The sequence below is a fragment of the Populus alba genome, chromosome 3, assembly GCF_005239225.2.
Source record: "Populus alba chromosome 3, ASM523922v2, whole genome shotgun sequence".
NCBI lineage: Eukaryota > Viridiplantae > Streptophyta > Magnoliopsida > Malpighiales > Salicaceae > Populus > Populus alba.
The window spans coordinates 12,527,739-12,551,291 of record NC_133286.1 but is presented as its reverse complement, the minus strand read 5'-3'; the positions used below and the strand labels follow the sequence as shown (position 1 = coordinate 12,551,291).

The 23,553-nt window shown below is 32.3% G+C and overlaps 2 protein-coding genes across 3 annotated transcripts; both read left to right on the top strand.

Annotated features, from left to right (window-relative positions):
• Positions 1-4,586: 4,586 nt before the first annotated feature.
• On the top strand, positions 4,587-8,936 carry LOC118062831 (uncharacterized). Of its 2 annotated transcripts, XM_035076686.2 has the most exons (8): positions 4,587-4,772; positions 4,881-4,955; positions 5,054-5,110; positions 5,472-5,549; positions 5,640-5,708; positions 6,240-6,848; positions 7,672-7,743; positions 8,474-8,936. In XM_035076686.2, the coding sequence occupies exons 1-8, from the start codon at positions 4,671-4,673 to the stop codon at positions 8,699-8,701; spliced, it is 1,290 nt and encodes a 429-aa protein (XP_034932577.1). In that variant the 5' UTR covers positions 4,587-4,670; the 3' UTR covers positions 8,702-8,936. The 2 variants fall into 2 exon arrangements, with proteins under 2 accessions (XP_034932577.1, XP_073264332.1); XM_073408231.1 differs by lacking the exons at positions 4,587-4,772; positions 4,881-4,955; positions 5,054-5,110; positions 5,472-5,549 and having other exon boundaries at positions 5,641-5,724.
• Positions 8,937-18,458: 9,522 nt separating this feature from the next.
• Positions 18,459-21,816, top strand: LOC118062867 (beta-amylase 3, chloroplastic). Its single transcript, XM_035076730.2, has 4 exons — positions 18,459-19,094; positions 19,431-19,641; positions 20,426-20,536; positions 20,769-21,816. Exons 1-4 carry the CDS (start codon positions 18,562-18,564, stop codon positions 21,558-21,560), a joined length of 1,647 nt encoding a protein of 548 aa, XP_034932621.1. The 5' UTR covers positions 18,459-18,561; the 3' UTR covers positions 21,561-21,816.
• Positions 21,817-23,553: the final 1,737 nt, after the last annotated feature.

Below are 23,553 nucleotides of genomic sequence, written 5' to 3'. Positions count from 1 at the left end.
ATAAATTAGGTTGTTTGAATAAACATTAAAATGATAACATATTTGATCGATTCGAGTCAATACAAGTTAACCTATCAATCTTCGTACAAATTAGAAAAAAATAAATGTTAAAAATTGATCCAATATGACTTGATCGGATTAAGATAATCTGGATAATCAATAGTGAATTTAAAAGACATTTGATCTTTGCTTAACCTATTGATCCATTTATAAGTCATGAGATTATGATATTCTATAAAAATTAAATCAAAACAAATAAAAGCTCAATTTAATAAACCCAATGTTGTAGAAAAAAAACCAATTGAAAAAACATTCATAGAAATGACTCGAGTCATCATGAGTTAACATTCCAAACTCAATAACCCAATAGAAAGTAAATTGAAACAAATATAAAACCTAATTTTTAATCAATTGAATGTTGAAAAAAAAAAAAAATGACGAAGAAAAAATGATCTTGGTCAACTCGCAAAACCCGTGATCCTAGTAATGAGATGAAGATAACCTTATATAAAACAAACCAAAATAAAAATCATGAAGTTTAATTCCCTATTAACTCAATATTGAAGGATAAAATTGAAAAAAAAACAATCAATTAAAAAAAAAACTCAAGTCAATAGAATTAAACCGTCAAACCATGGTACCCAATAAACCTCATAACAAGTAAATTATAAGAAATTATATAGTTTAATTCTCAAAAAAATTTAATGTTGAAAAATAAAATTTATATAGAAAATAACCAAGAAAAAAATAAAAAATTTTATTCAAGTAAATAGTATTAATTTTGTTTCTATGTAGACGTTGGGGTTTGAGTAAATCAGACCCGTGATTCAGTACTAGACCTGAACCAATAAATTTGGGGATTTCCATGGCTTAAATGTATTTCTCTAATAGGGGAGAGGATTGCAGCAATATGGACGGCCATTGCAGAATGGCTCAAGTAACTCATAAGAGGCTAAAAAAGAAAGAAAGCTAAAATCATGAATACAAACAGTTTTAGATTTAATGCAATTTGAGTGAGAAATAATTTTCGAAGTTGCCCGCGGTCGGTTCTTTCCGCTGACTGTTAGCCAGGGGCGTTGGAGCCTTACAGGGAAGCACACATCTTCGGACTTTAACGAGAAAAAAAAACCTAAAATGAAAGGCATGGTCATAGACATATTTTATTATTTATCATTACAATACAATTATTATTTTACTCTTCTGAAAAAAAAATTGAAATGCCTTGATGTTAGTGATATTTCTATCATTTTACATGTTTCATTACTCATTAAAAGAATAATTGGAGGTATAAATATCTTTTCCAACTTTTTATTCAATTACCTTTCCAATTAATTTTTTTTTTAAATTGGTGCACAGTGGTATTTTCCCCCTATATATATATATATATTAATTTGAGCCTTATTTATTTTATTTATATTTTTTTCTCTTGGTCCTTTTGCAAAAGTTTTATTGGATATCAATTTTATTTTTCAATCCAAATTTATGATTTATTATTTTTTTCAAATTAGTCTTCATTGTTTTGATTTTTTTTGTCATTTTATTAAATTGATTTTTCCTTTTGATTTTGTCCTCTAACTTGTCCTCACCTCAATTTTATCCATTAACATTTTATTGACTGTGAATTGAGTTTCATAATTTTTTCATATTTGATGTTTTCAGTCTGATAACCCAAATCACAGGTTTAAATTGTTCAAACAGGTTGACAACTTGACATCCTTTTTTTTTTATTACTCATCTTCTTTTTTGTTCGATGATGGTTACTTTTAGACGGGCTTTGAAGTTTTCTTTGATTTATTTTTTATCAGGCAATCCTAATTTTATGATTTGAATTATGAGTTTGACGAATTAATCTGGATTGACTTGCCTCTTATTATCCAAGTTAATGTTTGTCATAGTAACTCTAGTTGACTCAATTTTTTTTTTATTCAATATCATCTTTCTAATTTTAATTGTCTGAAAATTAAACTATGTAATTTTTTTTCATTTTGAAAAAAAAATTCCACCTAAAATCTTGATTTTTAAAATTTTTTTGGTATATTAGTTATCGATACTATTTTTTTCATAATTAAAATAAAACCAATATATTTAATCAGATAAGTTTATTGCCATAATCACCTTTTCCTTTTTTAAAAAAGTGCTTACAACATCAAAACATTATTATTTTTTTTAAATAAAATCAAATAAATTATGGGGGCCCCTCTGCGGCCGCGTCCAGTGGAATACCAGATCTAAAAACCAAAAAGCTTTACCATTGATAGATAATTTTATTTCTTCACACTCAAATTTTAGTTGTAAGGCAACAGGAATCTTACTTCTAACTCCAGTGGTGACATGTCATCGGTGTTGTTACCATCATTCTTATTGCTGCTAATGACATTTCTACTGTCTTTTTTTTACTTTAAGGTGACAAAGTCGTCCTTTCATTCCTTTGAAATATTAATATTATCCTTTGTAGATAATCCAATATTTGATGTCAATTTATTACAGTCGAGTTCTTTAACCTTCAGAAACAATAACATCGAGCACTTCACCGCTATACACGTCATTTATTGAATTCAGTGTTAATTTATTTAATCTAATATTCACATTACCCTTTGCAACAAATGCCTTGACTTGTATTTAACAAAATAGGCATTCTTAAAAAAAAGAAGAAGAGTGAAATGCATTATAAAAAATATTACACGAAGAAAAAGTTAAATGTGAGTCATAGGGGTGAATAAAAATAAAAAATAAAAAATAAAAAAATCTAATTAAATCGAGAAAACTGAAAAACAATAATAATAAAAAAACCGAACCGTAAAAAAAAACCAATTAAAATTTTAAAAAAATTGACTGGTTTGGTTTTTTAAGCTTGAAACCAAAAAAACCAAATCAAACCCAAACCGAAAAAACCAAACCGAGTTAATCTGAAAAAACTGAGCCAAACTGGTTTTTATTCTAAAAAACTGAATAGAATCGAAACCGGTTGGTTTGAACTGATTTTAATGTTTTTTTTTTTAAATTTTGGTTTGATTATTTTTTTTTATAAAAACCAAATCAAATAAAAAATAATCACCCTAATAGATGATCAATTAGGATTAATCTAAAGATAGTTTAAGTTAAATAAGTCGGGTGAATTGATTAATGGTTACTCATTTGATCCATTTTTAATTTTTTTTTTAATTTTTAAATATGAGCTCTGATAATTTATTTTTTTAAAAGTTTTATTTATCCTCTTATACCATTCAATCTCAACTCTACGAGTTTGTGCTCTTGATTCTCATGAAAAAATATTAAATAAACAGAGAGATCGAATAAATTAAGTAACTAAATAACTTAATGGTAGGGAATATATAAAATGATTTGAGGCAATTCAATTGATGGCTGCGATCAATTTAGATTGATTTGGTTAAAAACATTGTCTCATTTAGGTGGGCTCGTTGAGAATAAAACACAACGGTGGCTAAGATCTTTTATCTCTTCTCATGAAAGGCCGGGCCTGGTTGAAGTTGGTGAGCCCGTTCATGTAATTCAATTTGATTCTTTTGATTATTGTTTGGGTCTTTTGTTAATTTCATTATTTAATAAAAAATTTATTTTTATTTTTTATTTCAAACTTAATATTTTTTATTTTAATTATTTTTTAATCCTTTTGTTCAATTAATTTTTATTTTTAATTTCACCTTCGATCAAAAATAAGATTTATTTTGTATTTCAATTTTAACAATCATTATCTTAATTTTCATTTTTTTTTTGAATTTTTTTGTGTAATTGATATTCTTTTTCAGATAGTATGTTTTCAATATAATATTCTGGTTCATAAATTTGAAAAGTTAATATGAACTGATATCTTTTTTATTTTTTTATTTTCTTCTCAACTTTGTGACTATATATATATATATATATATATTTTTATTGGGTTATTCTTATCTAATAACTTGGGTTTCGAGTTTGACAAATGAAATCGAATGGGCTTGCCCTTTATTTCCTGAGTTATGTATTTTTCATTCTAACTTGAATTGATTCAAATTGTTTTTTTTTTTTAATCCTTTTTCTTCAGCCAATTTTGTTTTTCTATATTTGAAAATTAAGCTACATGATTTTTTTCTATTTATAAAATTATTTTTTTTTCATTTTTTTAATATGATCCATTTGTTGTTATTATTATTATTTTAATTAATTAATTAAAACAAAATCAATTTATTTGATTTAATCCTTATTATGATTTAAGTTACAATTTTTTCTCATTCTTTTGATGATATCTGAATATTTTATTTATTTATTTTTAAGAAAAACACCCCGCAACTTAGAGCGGGTACACGGATAGTTATTTTTCATTTCATCGTTACTCACTAAAAAATATAAAAAGACGGACTGTGGTAACATTTGATTAAAGTCAAATCAAATATATCATGTAAAGTAGGATTTTGATTTTATCTCAGTTCAAAAAGAAAACTAATTTTATGTTAGTGTTACCTTTCGATCTGTCGGCAAGAAAAATATAAAAAAAACGAAAGAAGAAAATAAAAATTACAGAGAATGCCATTACCCGCCATCTTGAATACCTTTTCTGACAGAGACAGACATGATTAAACTGCCTTATTATCCATAACTAACAGTCACAGATCTCACTCTCTCTCTCCTCCTGTCAGTCACAAATCTAAGAAAAACACAACACAGAGACACCGAAAATGGACGGTCTGATCAAGGGCCTCATGGACGTGGCGCTCGACCACCTCGGTCAAAAAGACGATGAATCCCGCGATGAACGCTCCAGATCATCCTGGGCTGAGGTTATTACCACACTCCATGTCTTTCTCGGTCGACTGCATGTCCTTCATTCTCTTGTTTTAATGTATGTATGTATGTATGCATGTATGTTTTGTTGCTAAAATGCGCAGGTGGTATCCGGCGAGGAGCAGGACGATCGGAAAAGTCAGGCGTATAATCGGAACAATCAATGGAAATCACAGGAGGTTTTTTCTTTATATTTTATTCTCTTATTGATTGAATTTTGAAATTGAAATTGCGCATTGGGTTTGGTTTATTAGTTTTTCTTCTTCACTATTGGCAGAACGAAGGAAGAAGAAAAGAAGGGTGGGAGACCGAGGGTTCGAGGCGACCCCAAAAGGTTCTTTCTTTTTATTTTATTTTTCTATAATTTCATATTTTTAAGTTTCAAGAGGATCATTTAGAATGTTAGGTCACTTACCCTCAATACCAAACATGAGAACTATGGTGGATTTTTAATTAAAGAGGAGGAATGATGATAATAATAATCTATCTATGCGGAAAAGATTAATCAGAGGATGATGATCTGCCTTTTGCATACAGTGATGTTAAAGGAATTGTGCCTGTAAAAAGTAAAAACAACCTTGATGTTACAGGAAAGCATAGCATTATGCGGTTAATCTGCCCTTTTGTTTCATTTGATTCCATGTTTCTGTGCTCACTGCTTATATGTATTCATCAAAATACCAAATATTTTATAGGCCATGAATGAAGGGTATGGAAGAAATGAAGGTGTAGAAGAGCAGCATGATTATGGCCCGAACCATCGGAATAGAAAGGTTGGTTACTGGATTTTGCGATGCATGCTTTGATTTACTCTAATATCATGATTAAACCATTATTTTCTCATCTTTAAATTTCCCACACAGGAGGATGGAGGAGAGAGTAATGATGGTTGGGAGACCGTGGGGAAAAAACATCCTAAACGACCACACAAGGTATTTCTTTTATAAGGTACTTGGCGATGTAATTGTTAGCAATGTTTGGAACGTAAAGACCCGTAGGGAATATGATGTATTTCTATTAAGTATATTGCTGTTTGGTGCTTGGCAATTTAAGATTTTTAGCTTTGATTTGGTTCCCTCAACCCTCCCCCCCCCCCCAAAAAAAAAAAAAAAAAAAAACATTTCTGTGTCCAAGAGACCTAAATTTGGCCAATTTGTTGGAAGCTGGGTCACGGAAGGGTGCGTGATATTAATCAGCTATAGCGATGCTAAATACAAGTTGCAATGTCTATAATTGATTTTCTTGAATAACTTAAAATTTGTACTTGTATCAGAATTGTTAGTTATTGCTTTGTCGCCCTGCTTATTGGATTGCAGAATCTTAAAAGAGTGAAATATATGTATTCAAAGATGATTTTTCCTAGTCACACATATGTTTGCTGATTTGTGATATTGTTTTAAAAACTTGTTACCTTTTCTTCTCCTAAGACTTAACAGCTGGTTTTTAAATATTATATTTGACAGATCCAGATGGATCAATGGAATGGATACAAAAGACCTCCCAGTGAACAAGAATACTCTAATGAGGTTGAAGAGAGTGCAGGAATAGGACCTACAAAAGAGGAGCTCGCTGACTTGTCACAAGCTTGCAACAGGCTTTGGGAACTTGACAGAAACCGTTTGGCTCCTGTCAAGGATTATCGGATTGATTGTGGGGAGGGGAAGAAGGTCTATGAGAAAGAAGATATGGCACAAGGAAGCTTATTTAGCTGGCTGAGCGATGATGTACTCAGGAGGCCAACTTTTTCTCGTTTCTGTTCTCTTCTGGACAATTATAATCCAAATCAAGGGAGCAAAGAAGTTACTACATCTGAAGAGAGGCAAGAGCAAGCTGCTTTTATAGAAGAAATTAGTAGAACTGCGCCAATTAAATATCTTCACATGTATCTTGCATCCAAAGGCATTGTATCTGAAAACTACCAAGATTTTAAAAGAATATTGACTAGTCTCTGGTTTGATTTATATGGTCGAGGTGGTACATACAGCTGCTCTTCTGCTTTTGAGCATGTTTTTGTGGGAGAAATCAAGCAACGTGGGGAACAAGAAGTTTCTGGCTTTCATAACTGGCTTCAGGTATGCCTTGTTAGAGTTTCCTTCAAAATTTGCTCTTATATTATTTATAATTTTTATTTGAATGTTGTTTCTCCACCTATGGTGGCTTCTCTTGTTTAAATTGTGTCTTATTCTTGCATGCTCAGGCTCCTTTAGTGTCTTTTATTGAACTGACTCGCTCAATGTAGAAATTGTAATCCTGACATGATTAGGAAACTGTTATCATCAAGGATGATTGATATCTAACCTCGCGTCAAGTCTATCCATAGTTAAACTTTTTCATAAAATGCACCTAAAGTATGTTGATTATTATTTATAAGATATCTAACCTTGCCTTCACTGGAAAGATTCAAGAACAAATCGGTGATTGCCAAAAAGGAAGGGTTAACATCTTTAAAGATTTTATGGCTTTCTTTTTTTCCACTTTTAGGAAATCAGAGAAATATCAGTAAACAACAACACTGGATACTGTTTCCTTTTGATCTAATTTTGTAAATGCAGGGTCTTATTTATTTGAGCAATTGGTTAGCTAACAAGCAGAAAGCTGGTCATTCATCATCAACCGAAAATCAGCTGATTCATCAGTAGTTTCAATATTGTCGTGGATTCGTACTCTAACACATGTTATTGAGTTTGCTTTGTAGAACCCAGAAAGGGATTAGATTGTATGATGATTCTGCATGTTGAGTGCTTAAACAAATACTATTGTGGATAGCTTTCCCCTTTTCTTCTCTCTCCCTTTCTTTCTTGTATTCCCCTTTTTATATGGTTTGCTTTCATCTTTTGTTGAGAAATGCTTAAGAGTTGTATGTCTGATTTAATGCTTTCTTTTTCACTCAATCAGTTCTACCTGGAAGAAGCAAAGGGGGCTGTTGATTATCAAGGTTTTATTTCTCCTCGGAGAGGTGGACAGATTGTAAGTGTTCTTATTCTAACTTTTGTTCCAGTAGAATGCTGAGATGCAGATGGTATTGAACTTCAATTTCAGAAAAGAAAATCCTTGCTGTAAATAGTACCTTAATGTGTCATCTGCATTTATGCTATTTATCCCTACTTTGCCATGATTCCTGATATTCCTGTATTAATGGTGATGTCTTCTGTTTGTCACTGAACGAGACACCGCTTTCTCTACGGTTACTCTGCCTCGTTTTAACTCAACTAAGCTAAGCCCACCAGTTTGGTATAATCTAATTAGTTGCCACATGTGGAAGATGCAATTTAATGACTGTCCAAGTTCTTATCATAAGCTTAATAATGATTTTATATAAAATTTCTCGCTTTGACATGTTTATTTCTTGAGCCAAAACTCATGTGCCTTGGTAGACTGTGTATAGAGGGAAGCATTCAGTTGTTGGCATTTAAGTCCTGGTTTTTATGACTGCAATTAATGTCGACCTACTTCCAAGTTCATCTTGTTGTATCTATTGGACAAATATTAATCAAGATACATACTGTCAGTCATAATATTTGATATAGAAAGTCATCAAAGAAACAGTTTTTTATCCCCATTTTCAATTTGGGGTTTATCGCACTATTGCTCTGCTCGACTATTATGGAATCCAAATGTTACAGATGAATGATTGTTCTGCATGGAATTGCTGTTGCACCTTGTATAGAATCTGACCTTGATTATTTCCATTCCGCAGCCTGACTCAGAGAGCCAGGTGCTTACAATCCAGTTTGAATGGAACGGAGTTCTGAAATCTGTGTCAAGCACCTTGCTTGGAGTGAGTCCAGAGTTTGAAATCGCGTTGTATACTCTCTGTTTCTACGTGGGTGGAGAAGATAATTACGTGGAGCTGGGACCTTATCCTGTTAACATCAAATGCTACCGCCTCGGAGATAGAATTGGGTCTGTGTTTCCCGCAGCGTAGCGTTGAATTTAGATTTCTCTAAGGAGGCTACGTGAGTGTGCCTGAAAATTCTTATGAAAAAATTGCATGATGGAAACCAGTTTTTAAGTAGTTCAATTGTCTCTAATAAAAAACGTGAAGAGACCAGTTGCCATGTAAAAATCTGGAATAATTACAGACAGGATTGTACTTAACATGGCTTTCAGATTCAACCATGATGTGTTCTAGTGCTACAATACAGGTTCAAATATTCTTTGATGCTTTCACGTTTATTTAGAATACTGCTCTTTATACTGATTTTTACCATATGTCAATCCATTAGGGGTTTTTAACTTAACTGGCTAGCATAATAAAAATAAATAAATCGGTGAGACCTGCTCTGCTCACATAAGCAAGATATTTTTTTTCCTTAGTTCAATTCTTTATTTAGTTCCGCATATTTTTTTTATTCACTTGATTTTAGTTCTTATTTCATCTTTTGTTTTTTTGCAATTTTTTTAACTAAAGTTAATATTTATTTGCGAGTAATGCTAAGAAAATAGTTATTTTTCACCCAATTTAAATACAAGCAAGTTTAATCGATAAAATAATAATAAAATTAAAATTAACTAAATATAAAAATTGAGGAAGGAAGAGGGAAAAAGAAAATTCCGACACAATAACCAAATCACGGCATAAAAAAAAAGAAAAAAAGAGAGAAGGAAATAATGAGATATCGAGAACACTGTAACTCCAATAATAACATATTTAATACTACCAGAAGGAGACGAATCCATAGTAACTCCTCCGATAACAACACACTTAGTACTATTAAAAGAGACAAATCCATAGGCATCAAGTAAAGCCCCACTCTAGAGCTTATGAGGGAGTCGCATGTGCCTAAAAATGGTAGAATACTCACCTGCTGACAAATACTAATGTGGTAATTTGATTTTTTTTTTTTTTCACTCTGCTAGTTCGGTAAAAAAACTCCTTATCTGGCCGGCTTCACAAGTTTTTGACATTAGCCACCGGCTTTTTTTTATGTCTGGATGGTGGCGAGCATGCACTGTTTTCAAGATTCAAATCTAACATGAATGTAACTCCGGATCTTGGGTATAAATGTTGATTTCCCAAAACATCTCTTTTTCCAGTTTCCAATACGATGACATTCCTTAAATACAAACATACAAGTGCTTCTTTTTCACTTCTACTTCTGTTTGAAACACGGAGAGGAAACCTTGTTGCAGAAAGACCCTCTGTTTTTTATTTTGATAGATTTTTTCTTCCTGATATTTCAAATTTGAGTCGGCGAAGTGGCTCGCAGAGACTCTTGTAGTTGGGAATAGACGTCTGAAAAGGACATACAGGTGTTTGCGAAAGAGGGCTCTGGATCAGAAAATATCAGCAAGCAGGAACCTCAATAATGGGAAAAGTTCTGATGCAGCCATGAAATATCTTGTAGGAGCTGTCCAGGAAGATTTTATTTTATTTTTCTTGTGGTGGTGGAGTCACCTACGGTATCCCAGGCGATATTCCTAAAATATCAATAAAATCAAGCTGGACACAAAAATTGATATTTGGGGCCATTAACTGCATAATATAATCACAGAAGCATTCAAATTCATGTTCCCCAGCCGAAATGTATGACCTAATGAAGAAGCATGGTACTTGGGCATGACCTTACAGGAAATGTATTAATCTCTCTAGTTTTCGCTTGCAGGATGAATTTATAAATATCTCAATTAATTTTATAAGTACTGAAAAAACTTGAATTAATGACTATTGAAAAACAAACTCAATACTTAACAAATTAAACTACCCTCGTAACTTAAAAAAATAAAATAAAAATAACAAACTTGATACAGGGACAACGTGCGATTACACCTACGTACATGAACCAGAATACTCTTGCTAGAGGGCAAAGGTAGGAATTTGGGGAATAAGAAAAGAAAAGGGATTCTATAAAAGATAAAATTATAGCACATCACACATTTTGTCATTACTGAATAAAATATACAAATATTTCTTAATCCAACGCTAACTTAATCATCGAAAAGACTTATGAAGTCCCTGAACTGGTTTAGCTTTCTATTTTAGAAGCCTGGAAATTAAACTGACATGGAGCGTTATTTATTAATTATGAATTAGATGGGCAAAACTACGTTCAAGATGAGGTCGGGTACATTGATAAGTTTTTTTTTAAAAAAAAACATAATCGACCATATTTGATAATAATCAACCATGATTGATCAAACATGATTCTGTTGAAAATTGTATTTGTTTTCCTAGTTGTTTTATAATTTATTTCCTAATTAAGTTATAGAGTTTTAATTTTATTTTTCTAGCTAGCAGCCATAATCTTATTTGATTTGGGTTTTCTTGTGTGTAGACTATGCCTGCTAGCTAGAAAAACAAATACAATTTTCCTATATATATATATGCTGGGTTTAAGTTCTTATATCAATAACTTCATGTATTAGTTTGAAAATATATCAAGAAATAGTCAGAATTTATGAAATAAAAACTTAAGTTTGTTCAAAATTACATAATTATTACATAAGTGAGCATATATATTTAATTTAACATAATAATTATAACTCAAGATAAATTTGTAATAAAAAAAAGTTAGCATGCGTACTAAACATGTATAGAATTTATACTTAAACAAAATTAGTTTAGAATACTTGTTTAAGTTTTTAGAATATATGTGAGCTGGGATTTTATTGTTGTTAAGTATTAATTTTTTATTCTTAAGTCTTTATTGTTTTCACTTCATGTAAAAAAACTAAATTCAGAAGCCTCTTAGTATCTAAAAACATTATTCTTATTTAGATGTATTTTTAAATAAGATCTAATAAACTAAGAAAAATATACTCAATTATCTCTCTAGCAGAACCTTAACTCTAGATTAGAAGGAAAAAATAAAGAGAAAAACCAAAACTTCAAATGAATAGACTAAGCTGGAAAGCTAAGGGATGAAAAGTGTTAAAAATTTCATAGAATTTATATATAAAAACCAACTTGAAACATTTTTCTTCAACCTATTTTATAGATGATTTTAGAATCAAAACTGATATAAAATTTATTGTAGTAATTACTAGAATAAATTATGTTCATTATTAGCTTTGGTTACTTTCTATAAAACCATAATCAAACCTGGATATTTTCGCTTTAATTAAATCTAATGTTTTTGAGATGAAAATTTTGTTCAAGTTTTGATTAAACTATTTTAGAAAACTTAATAAGATTCTTACATTCATAGGTTGTACAAAACATTAGGTTGAAATAAATAATTCTTCATGAACTAAACTAGATTCAGACACAAATTAAGTTCAAAAAAAAAAAATCTTTTGTAGTATAAAAAATTATTTTAAACCTATACCGAGTTGGGTTGCGCATGCATAAATTTAAATTTAAAATTCATTTTGCTTAAAACCTTTCATTTCTTAAAGTACAAGTGTTATTTGGGCCAATTCTAACTTTTTTTCAATTTTCACTGGATAAACCATTAGGAAAGTTTGTTTTTTTTTTTTTTGATTTTATGTGGATATAGTTTTTAGAGCGTTGTAAGTTTCTCTTAAAACATGCAAATTAATAATTTTTTTAGATTAATTTTCTATTCACCTATAATTTATTTAAATCATATTAATATTTCATGTTAAAAAAAATTATGTTGGAGATTAAATTCCATTAAAATTCTAACCCCAATAATGAGTGGACTTCATTTTTAATTTGACATTTGCTAATTAAATATGGTTTTAAATAAAATTCCAACAAAATATCTATTTGTTTATGGAAAAAAAATTAAATGGGGCTTGATTGATTGTATACTGGTCCAGTTAACCTCTAATTTTTGACAATAGAAAAAAGGGCTTACAGGTCTATTTTGCTCTGACTTAGTTATGCTTTGATGTACAACTTTGTAACTAGGGAAGCAACTAGGAAAAGAGGATATGTAATCATTATAACTTAATACTGAGTGCTATATGTTAAAATTGACCAAACAATTATGATATATGAACCAAGAAAAATATGCAAAACTTGACTGTAGGCTAGACTTGATAAAGTCTAAACTTGTATAAATAACAAGTTAGGTCACCTCAAATATGTAAGAACAAACTAAAGAAGTGGGCTTGATTCATACGAGCCAAATGACAATAACATGGGTTATGAAATAAATGTATAAAAAATCTACAGTGGACTGATAACAGTAATTATAGATTGATAATAGAATACATATAACAATAGGTTTATAATTATAGGCTGATAACAGTGGACTTACAGTTTTAATTCCCAAAAAATTAAAAAGAAAAATACAAAAACATATTCTTTCAAATAAAGAACAACTCCATAATTAATTTAAAACTCTCTTAATTGAAGCCGGTGTGAAAAAAAAAAACCTAGGAAACAATGAGCTAGGAAAATATACTTGAATATCACTGAAAATAAATAAGCATAACAAGTAAAACGGAAACGTTTGTCTCTCTTAAAATAATCTCGTTATATTGCTAGCATTCCACGGCATTGCCACCTAGAAGGCTGCGATGCCGGGTTATCATCAATGGATAGTGGATACAGCTCATGCAATGGAGAACCAAGAAAAAAGAGCATGTGAACTTTGAACACTTGCGTGGGGGGACCCTTGAGCCATTTGCCATGCAAGATGACAACAGTAGCTTCAAAATGTTTCAGTGCGAAAGAAGTTAACAAAAGAGGCAGTCTTAATCCATCTCCAAAGAAAAATATAGCAAGATCCTGTTATTCTCGAGATGGTATATATAGAAACTTGATTCTCCATGAGAGAGAGAGAGAGAGAGAGAGAGAGAGACACCGACACCGGCCAATGAAAGTTAATCCCATCTCTCCCCTTTCAATTTCAAATTTGTATTTGCAGAGAGAGACAAAATCAACCAAACGAAGTTGATCTTTATTTTTCTCCTGCATTTGGACTTTTCCACTAGATTTAGATACATAGAGAAATTAACAACATTCCCTTCTCTTTTGCACTACCTGCGTTTGAGGACTTCAGAATGAAACCAAATGCATTCTTTTCGGGACTGTAGATTTTAAAGTGAATATCTCGGAAAATGACGGAGTTGCCGGAGTTTCTACCTGGAAAATGCATCCCCGCTGAATGTTTAACCCAAGAACAGGCATATCATACAAGAGCCTGCACATGAAGTTATGCTTAACCCAAGAACAGAAATGAGGAATTCCCCCATAGATGATTGTCACAAAATTAAAAACTTCATGATGCAATGTTTTCTCAGTAGCCAACACCTGGGACCGTTGCTTCGTATTTTTTTAATGGTTGATTTTACAACAAATCCAGGTAACAGTAGCGTGCTGACAACCTAGAGGTTATGGATTTGAGTGGTTGGAGGCATTCCTGTTTTCTTAAATGTGACGTGAATTATGATCGTTTGTGATTTTTTTAAAAAAATATAAAAAATAAAAGGCTGGTCGACATGTTATTTGCTTTCTTAATAAGCAAGAAAATAAAATAAAACCAGGAGGCCTAGGCGATGTGACTGGTTCATTGCTGTTTTCTTCTTCTTTTACATTTTAAAAATAATTTATCAAATTCACTTACTATTTATTTTTTATATAATTATTCTTAAATATCATTATAGATTTTTATTTTACTAATTTCTTTTCAATTATTATGTATTTGATATGAAAATAAGTACTAATAATAAATTATTTTGGAAAAATCAATTAAAATCAATTTTTTATTATTAAAATATCTAAATAGATATATTTACAATTTTTCAGCTTTCTATCATATAAAATATAAATATACTATTATGATATTTTTTATTAATTTACTAACAATCATTATTAAAAAAAAAAAAAAAAACAATACTTCTAGTTGAAAAAATCGTGTTAAATAAGATAAATAAGAGACATATTATTGACAGAAAAAATTATTTCTGTTTGTGCGCGACGTGTTTGTGCGAGAGAGAGAGAGGAAGGGGTAAGATTTTCATATCCTCCACCAATTGTAATGAAGGCTGACCACTAGGGCAGCATACAGCTAAGCTCAAAAGATCGTAGCTTCAATAAAGACCATAGTATCCATGTCAAGGTGCGAAGATTCGTGATGATCCTTTCCATCGACTAGGCTTTTAACTGTATCCATCAAAACTTGTATGCTTCCTCTACGCCTATCAATGCACTTAATTTACCAATACACCATCCTCATTTCTCAATTTGTCTTGAAGTTACTGCAGTGATTAATATTGCCCAGCTCCGTTGTGCGCATGCATATCGTCATCATGATCAATTGTGAAGAAAAGCTTTGAAAATTATGAATAGGGCAGAAAGAGTGAAGGGTATCAGAATGATTTACTATATACTTGCTTGTGTAATTTCAAAAATGCATTCCTCGGTTCTACATGACAATGGATTCCTCTACAGGCAATCACTGTGTCCGCGTGTGAAATTAGAGAGTGAGGAAGCTTAAATTTCACGAGGTTCGTCTTTATAGTGTTAAATGGTGCAACAAATTCAGAAGTGCCATAAAAAAAATTGCGTAGAAGATTATGTAGTGAAAACAGAATGGTCCGGATCACTGGGAAAAGGGAAACCTATACAAAATAATCAGACAGATTATACGGAGCAATACAATAAAACCAGCTAAAAGCTTCTTCTAACGCACATGAAAATTCGTTTGTCTTTATGGATCACAGATTAAGTATCATCAGAATGATTTGTTTCTCTAGTTATGCTCCCTGTCGAAATCCATCTCATACCAAGCACTGATGCCAAAATGCTCATGTAGAGAGAGAGAGAGAGAGAGAGTAAAACATGGTTAAGCCAGCCCTAGGGTAGGGTATTTTCCATGAGTATTGCTTCTAAAGGTGTCCATATTTCTCAGCACTACTGGCAAAATATGGAACAAATTCATGCAAGATAAATGGAATTTCAATCTCATTGTTGAAGAATTGCATGGCAGTGATGTTAAATTCAACGAAGCAGCCGGGCATGAATGGCTTGAAGCATACAGAAAGTAAATTCCAAGAACAAGGAAAACAGAGACTTGTTGCTACCACACGTTTTCCCAATCAATCCAGTCTCTTATCCGAAGCTGAGCAGAGCTTAAAAAAGAAAAAAAAAATCAAGATTTTATCTGCCACAGAAAATCATAAAAGTAGGAATATATATGAAGATAAAGCCGAAAGGAAGCAAGCATATTTTGTGGGGTAAGCCAGGTAGCGGCAAAAGAAAACTACCCATTGTTCACCAATCCAAGATATTTGATGAAGTCTGATAACAGAAGAATTGAAAAGGGAAAATAAAATCCCTTTATCACTAACTCATATGTTAATGATGCTACTCATCATGTAGTCTAATATTCACTAGCAAGTCTAATATTATCCTAAAAAGCTTTTGGAGTTCATGAACTTCGTATGATATGCATCCTTTAGAATTTGTAAGGGAAGCGTTGAGCAAGAAAAAAATATTAATCCAACAGTTTCAAAATAGAGTTTAAAGCAATTTTCTGCAGTTTACAGCCATTTAACTTCACAAAACATGAATTTCCTATTCACAGAACCTATTTCGTGTGAGAAAACTATTGTGCATATAAGTCGTTAATTGATTAAATTACTGGAATTTCTTTAAAAGAAAAATAACATTTAGCTTGTGTCTAGGGCTGTTTTTTAATTTAACTTGTGTAATTACTCCATTAATTACTTTTAAAATAAAAAAAATTTAAAGCTTAACTTCAGGGGGTTTGTTCATAATATCATATTGTTTTTTTTTTTTTTGTTATAATCATTGGTTTTAATTAATATCAATAATAATTAAAAAAAATTTATCGACAATTGTTTTTAGATCTTTTTCTAAAATTTAATTTTTTTTTTACCTTCAAGATTTGGTTCATTTTAATTTTAATTTGTTTCAATACAAGTTTCATGGCTTTTTTAGCATCTCATACCTCACATCATGAGTTTTACATATTAACCATGGTTAGTTTGAGTTGATTCAATATGCCATTGTTTCAGTTTTTTTTTTTAAATATCATTCAATATGTTATCATCCAAATATTTTAAAAGTGTTTTGGCTGGTATGCATCAAAGTTTTGACTTCCTAGCATCTTTATGTTATTATTAAGGTTGGAAAAAAAAAAATGATCTGACCAACGACATAGTGCGGGTTAAAAAAATTAGTACATATAAAAAAAATTAAAAAGGATATATATGATACTGCACTGTGCATATGAACAATTAAGCACTTTTTTGTTTTAAATGTTTTTGGTCTTGCAATCGCATCCTTATTACCTATACATCTAAAGAAAGAGGAAAAATATATGGTGTTTCAATATTCATATAAATAGTGAAGCATTTTTTTTTCTAAGTTTTTTTGACCTCATAATTACATCCTTGCCAAGACTAAGACTAATTAGATAAAGTTTCATTTTGGTATGATTCTTCATTTTGTTCATGTTGTTTTTTATTTAAATAGAAAAGAGAGACTCGCTAGAAAAGGTAAAAAGAGAAGATTGCTGGTTTGTCCGCTTTTTGATAATGAAACTTGTTGTTTTTTATGTCAATAAGGTTCTTTTGATAAAGAGAGTTTGATGATGGTAGTCTTTTTTTTTTTAATCTTTAAACATCCTTGAAAAAGAAGGTCAGACTCGATTTAGACTTTTTTTTTTTTTCATTTGAATTTCATTTTTTGTGTGGTTTTTGGATGGTTTAAGGTATTTATGTGGATTGAAGATATGCTTTTAGGTGAAAATATATTGAAGAACCCTCCCCTTATTATTATTATTTTTTTTGCTACTACTGTGATAGTTGAAATTGAGGTTAGAGCCTAGTTGATGATATGTTGTTTATCACAGCTGGCAACATGTCATTTAATGTTTATTTTAAAAAAATAGGGATGGATCCTAAACAAGAAAAAAAAAATAGTTGTCTAAGGCTTGCATGCCTAGGCCACCCAGGTTTACGCCTATAGTTTTTTTTTTTGTTATTTATTTTTTATTTCATTGTTTAGTATTGAAATTTCATAGAATTTTTTGTTTAATTTTATTATTTGATATTTGGTTAATTTTGAACTGGTTTTTTTTTTAATTATTTTATGAAATAAAATAAATATTAATTGAGTTAAGAGGAAGCCATGACATGGATCATAGTTTTGTATGTTAACATGTGTTCTTTCTCTTGGATTTATTTTTTCTTTAAACCTACAAATTCAATGAGATCATTTAGAGCAGCTTCCATACTATTCAATTTCAAAAAGAGGAAGATCAAAAGTTAGAAATATTATGCGGGGCGTAATGACAAGGCAAAAAATTTCCTGTGGCCGACAGAGTATGTTCTTACATTCAACAAAATTTTTATCTAACACAGCGTAGCGTGGGAAGTAGTAAACTGATTAAACCTTCAACTAGGCAGGTGCAATAAAAAAAAATAAAAAAAAATAAATAGTTTAAAAATATTAGACGCATCATCCTAGATATTTCAATTGCGCGTTGTCGAGCAAACGAGAGTCCAGGCCTGATATTTACCAAACAGCTCCGCCTTGCTAGGAAAGAACATGCAAACACAACACGTTTTGAACCATAAGATGGCAGATTGACCCTTGATTCAGCTTCCAACAATCGAGCCTGATTTACCCCCGATCGATTCAACGGGTGGACCATAAAAACTGAAACTTTTTTTTATTTATTATTTCAAGCATAAAAAAAATAGGGAAAAGGTGCGACCACGTATGCAAAAAATGACTATTCTTGATTGTTTGGACCTTTTCTCTTATAGACTAGTGCCCACCAAAATTGTATCCTTCAAAAACCTGAGCCTGATTTTTGTTATAAATGAACACACAGCACGATCATTCATTCTTACATTTCTTCTCTTCGTCTTCTGTTTTTTTAAAAACCATAGAGAAACATGACTATAACACTGCGATCTTCAACTTCTTTTACCAGTCTGAGACACACCAGAAGCCTCAAAACTCCTGATGGTTTTTCCGGCACTGTTTGCTTTGCGCAGATCAAGCCATCATGCCGTCTTCAAGCAAAGAACTCAAAGCAAGAAGCACAGCTTTCGCACGATGATATCCTGGTGACGGAAGGAAGGAAGAGCAAGAATTGGGAGAAACTACATGCAATATCAGGTCCTGATCATAGCAGCAACAACTCTAGAGTGCCCGTGTTTGTGATGCTGCCACTTGACACGGTGACAATCGGAGGGAATTTGAACAAGCCAAGAGCGATGAATGCTAGCTTGATGGCCTTGAGAAGTGCAGGAGTCGAAGGAGTAATGGTGGATGCTTGGTGGGGATTGGTAGAGAAAGATGGACCTTTAAAATACAACTGGGAAGGGTACGCGGAGCTTGTGCAGATGGTGCAAAAGCATGGCCTCAAGCTTCAAGTTGTTATGTCCTTTCATCAGTGTGGAGGAAATGTTGGCGATTCTTGCAGGTACTTTTAAGCCTAAACGTTTCTAGTTGTAGGCAGGTTTAAAATGATATATAGTCACAGCAAATAATTAAGCAACGAATTCTTAGTTTTTATATATTTTTTTCCCTTTTATGTTTAAGATTGGGAGACGAATTACTCGTAAGAATATTTGTCAGATTCCTTGAGACCTAACAAAGACCTTTTCAGACTTGACAACTTAAAGTTCGAAGCAGTAAACTTTTTTATTTGTAAAGTGTTAGTTTTTTTTATAACAATTATATATATTTCGCAGGAAAATATCTTCTTTGATAAATATTCTAAATAGTGCTTAATCCCTCCTTTCTCCTGAACTTCTAGCATTCCCCTACCTCCGTGGGTGCTTGAAGAGATGAGCAAAAACCATGATCTTGTCTACACAGACAGTTCAGGTCGGAGGAATCCTGAGTACATTTCCTTGGGCTGTGACTCATTGCCATTGCTAAGAGGAAGAACACCCATACAGGTCTACAGTGATTACATGAGGAGCTTCCGCAACAGATTCAAAGATTACCTAGGACACGTTATCACGGTACGCTTCTGCACATGACACTTCTTGGTTCTTGTTTTTGGGCATAGAGACGAGCTTCATATGATCAATTGGGCACATAAATGATCACCAAATTTACTCCAAAAAATGAAACCATGTAACAAACTTGAACTATTATTCTCTCATGTAGACATCATATGGCACGTTCATGCTAATCAGATCTCTGTTATTTATTTATATATTTATTTTTGGCAATAATAATTTTGAAAAGTGCATCGACAGAAGGCTAACATGGAATTTTTTTATGGGTTAAATGAATAAAAACATGATCTCTTCATCGAAAGACTACTGAGCTTGAAGCAAGGATTAAGCCCAAGCTCATGACTAACTAGTTTGTAAGCAAATGGGTCAATGCCACCTCATCATTTGATTACTAAATATCAGCTTAAGGAACAGCGTCTCTTTATTTTTCTTTCATTTTTCACTGAAAAGTATGGATATAATATATATATATTATATATATATATGCCAAAGGCCAATCCAGTGGGGAGAGCTCAAATGTTTAGATATTTCGAGTTTACTTTTAAATTGTTATGAATTTAAGTTCTTTTACTATTACTGAAAATTTATAAATATTAATTTTAGTGCCTGTATTAATTCAAGATATAAACAATAAATTTAATAATAATATAAAAAAAAGATCAGAGGTTTCAACTTGGTCATAGGTACAACTGATTAAAAAAAAAATCAAAGAGCGAAGCCCTTCCTTGTCTACACGTAGGATATTATTTCTTGAAGCTTAAAAAACCGACCGTTTCTATTGCAGGAAATTCAAGTGGGGATGGGTCCATGTGGAGAACTGAGATATCCAGCTTACCCAGAAAGCAAGGGCACATGGAAGTTTCCTGGAATTGGAGAATTCCAATGCTATGACAAGGTAAATTTGGCTGCATCCTAAACTGCAGATTTTTTTAGCATGCTAGTCGGCTAATTTGAGCAATCCACCGATTGAGTGCTCCATCAATTTATAACACAATTGATACATCTTATTCAGTGGTTGCACATGGAATCATATCATCAGATTAACCATAGAACCTGTAATATATCTGGTCGAGTTATTTGGTTTTGGAAATTTTAATTCCTAAAAACAACTCCTTTATGTTGAACAGTACATGAGAGCTTCACTGGAAGCATCAGCTGAAGCAATTGGAAAGACAGGCTGGGGACGGCGTGGACCCCATGATTCCGGCCAGTATAATCAATTTCCTGAAGAAACTGGATTTTTCAGGAGGGATGGTACATGGAACACTGAATATGGACAGTTCTTCTTAGAGTGGTACTCAGGGAAGCTACTAGAGCATGGTGACAAAATCCTAGCAGCTGCAGAAGGAATATTTCGAGGAACTGGAGCAAAATTATCAGGAAAAGTAGCAGGAATTCACTGGCATTACAGAACGAGGTCTCACGCAGCAGAACTAACTGCAGGATACTATAATACTAGACATCATGATGGATACCTACCAATGGCACGGATGTTCAGTAAATATGGAGCTGTGTTCAATTTCACCTGCATGGAAATGAGGGATGGGGAGCAACCAGAACATGCAAATTGCTCTCCAGAAGGATTAGTGCGGCAAGTGAAGATGGCTACAAGGACTGCTAGGACTGAACTTGCCGGAGAGAATGCATTGGAGAGGTATGATGCAGGTGCATATTCACAAGTCATGGCAACAAGTAGATCGGAATCTGGCAATGGATTGACTGCATTTACATATCTAAGAATGAATAAGAGGTTGTTTGAAGGGGAAAACTGGCTGCATTTAGCGCAGTTTGTTAAAAGCATGTCAGAGGGAGGTCGCCATGGAAAAATATCAGAATGTGACTCCAGTGGAACTAACCTTTACGTTGGCTTTATCAAAGACAAGAGCGTTCACAAAACTACGGAAGTTGCTCTGGCATAAAAAAAAGAAGTGTATCTTCCTGTAAAACACCAAATAGCTCAATCTATTACAGGTAAAAAAGTAGAGAAAAGTAGAAATAAAATCACCATACCTTTGGCATGACCTGCCAAACTCTGAGATGATTGTATAGAAGAATCAAAATCTGTATCTGCATCTCCATGCCACTAACGGAGAACAAATTCTTATAAGCTAATGTTGTATCAGCCAAGATTATAGAAAGCTAAAAGATGACTCGTCATTTTTGGGTGAGCCAAAAGAGATCGGCCAATCTTATTCATCACAAACATCCAATCACATCCTTCTTTCTCTTGACATTTGCCTTGATGAATGCATTTTTAAATTCAATCTTGATCCCTGTCCCATCTACCAAAGAGGTGCAATCCTTTCAAGTTCCATGAAAAATATGCTTTAATTTAGAAGAGTGATTCATAAGGCTTAAAATTTCAATCCCTGCAACTTTCAAGAACATACACGCAGAACCTAACACAAGATCGAACTCATCTCAAGCAGTTGTTGAGACTTAAAACATGACAGAATAACCTGTAGATGTGTGTGCCAAGCTTGTAGTAACCATGTATCCAATGCATTACAGGAAAAAGGAATTGCATTTTGTTAAACGATGACCTTATTTTACAATCATGTTCGAAGAATTGTCTTGTGTTAAAAACCAGTAAGTTTGTTGAATTGTCCTTGCTGCTACATAGACTAGAGGGAATCATGCTTTCGAAGAGATCTAAGTTGCAGAAACTAATCTTAAGCTCCCAGGAGTCAGTTTTATTAAACTAATGTGTACATTAAACTTGTACCTAACTTTATGAATACTATTGTGTTTTGTATGTTTTACTAATATCTTTCTTCTCTTTTCTTTCGTGGAAACAGAAAACTTATCAAGGGAGTGCCATCCTATTTACAGAGAACAAAACTTACACAAAAACAATAAGCCAATAAACTCAGTAGCATCATTTACACTAGCAAAATGTTCTTATGCATGCCGGAATTTAAATTTATAATCAAATTTTCTATAAGAAGGCTAAGACTCTTTTCTATTGCACGCCCGGTTTTTTCACATTCCTTAGTAACTGCATAGCTCCTTTTTTCTGCCTACAGAAACCTCCACAAATCCAAGCATTCAACTCAACATCCCCAGGGCCTGAAGTGCTCCAACTTCCGAATGGCTCCAGCAGTGAAACAACAAGTGATTGAAAGGTTCAGCTGCACCCTCACAAAGATAGTACCACTTCCCTTTTTCTGTAGGATTATTAACAGCCAAAATCCTATGCAAACCACCTCTCGTTCAAAAAAAAAAAAAGACACTCTGTAGAGAGGACTTTGATCTTCCAAATAGATCTCCAAGGGAAATCACTCATCTCTCGATGCACAATTCTTTCACAAAGCTGTCTGAAGAGATTTTAACTAAATTTACTGTTCGTGTATAGTCCCCATGTCATCTCATCCTCATCTTCAACCCTCAACATGCATCATAAGTGATACTAAAAAAAAAAATAACATCTACCTTATCCCTAACCAAGTCAAAAAAAGATTGGAGAAATTAGGACTCTAGAAGAATATTCGGATGTTAAGTTTTCATACAAAAAAAGAAAAACAGTCGTCCCCACTTCAAATGCGAAAAGAACTCTTCCCAACCTCTACTAATATATTGCAAGAATTCTAGGTTCAGGGTCTATTAATACCAAAATCAACACAAACTATTAAGCATCGAAATTCCTCAAAGCTCTTAAGCTTAGGAACATTTTATGATCGGATTGTTGTTAATAAAATATAATGTATGGACCTATTCTTTTAATAAATCTTTACACATCAATTGCCACCGCAAAAAGGCAATAATAGGCTATTAGCATGAACGATGTGAAGCATCTGAATGTCTCGCATGCCTAACAGGTTTTCATGGGAAAAAAACCAATAATCATTCATGAAAAAAAAAATTCAAAAGGTGTCCAATACAAAGCGATCCGTAAATCTAAATTCAAAATAC

Bases quoted from the DNA above. Each gene is read 5' to 3' on its own strand.
- LOC118062831 (XM_035076686.2), top strand. From the start codon at position 4,671: ATGGACGGTCTGATCAAGGGCCTCATGGACGTGGCGCTCGACCACCTC. The intron at 4,956-5,053 runs GTTTTTTCTTTA...CACTATTGGCAG, and splicing joins ATCAATGGAAATCACAGGAG to AACGAAGGAAGAAGAAAAGA. The intron at 5,111-5,471 runs GTTCTTTCTTTT...AATATTTTATAG, and splicing joins GTTCGAGGCGACCCCAAAAG to GCCATGAATGAAGGGTATGG.
- LOC118062867 (XM_035076730.2), top strand. From the start codon at position 18,562: ATGACTATAACACTGCGATCTTCAACTTCTTTTACCAGTCTGAGACAC. The intron at 19,095-19,430 runs GTACTTTTAAGC...CTGAACTTCTAG, and splicing joins AATGTTGGCGATTCTTGCAG to CATTCCCCTACCTCCGTGGG. The intron at 19,642-20,425 runs GTACGCTTCTGC...TTTCTATTGCAG, and splicing joins ACCTAGGACACGTTATCACG to GAAATTCAAGTGGGGATGGG.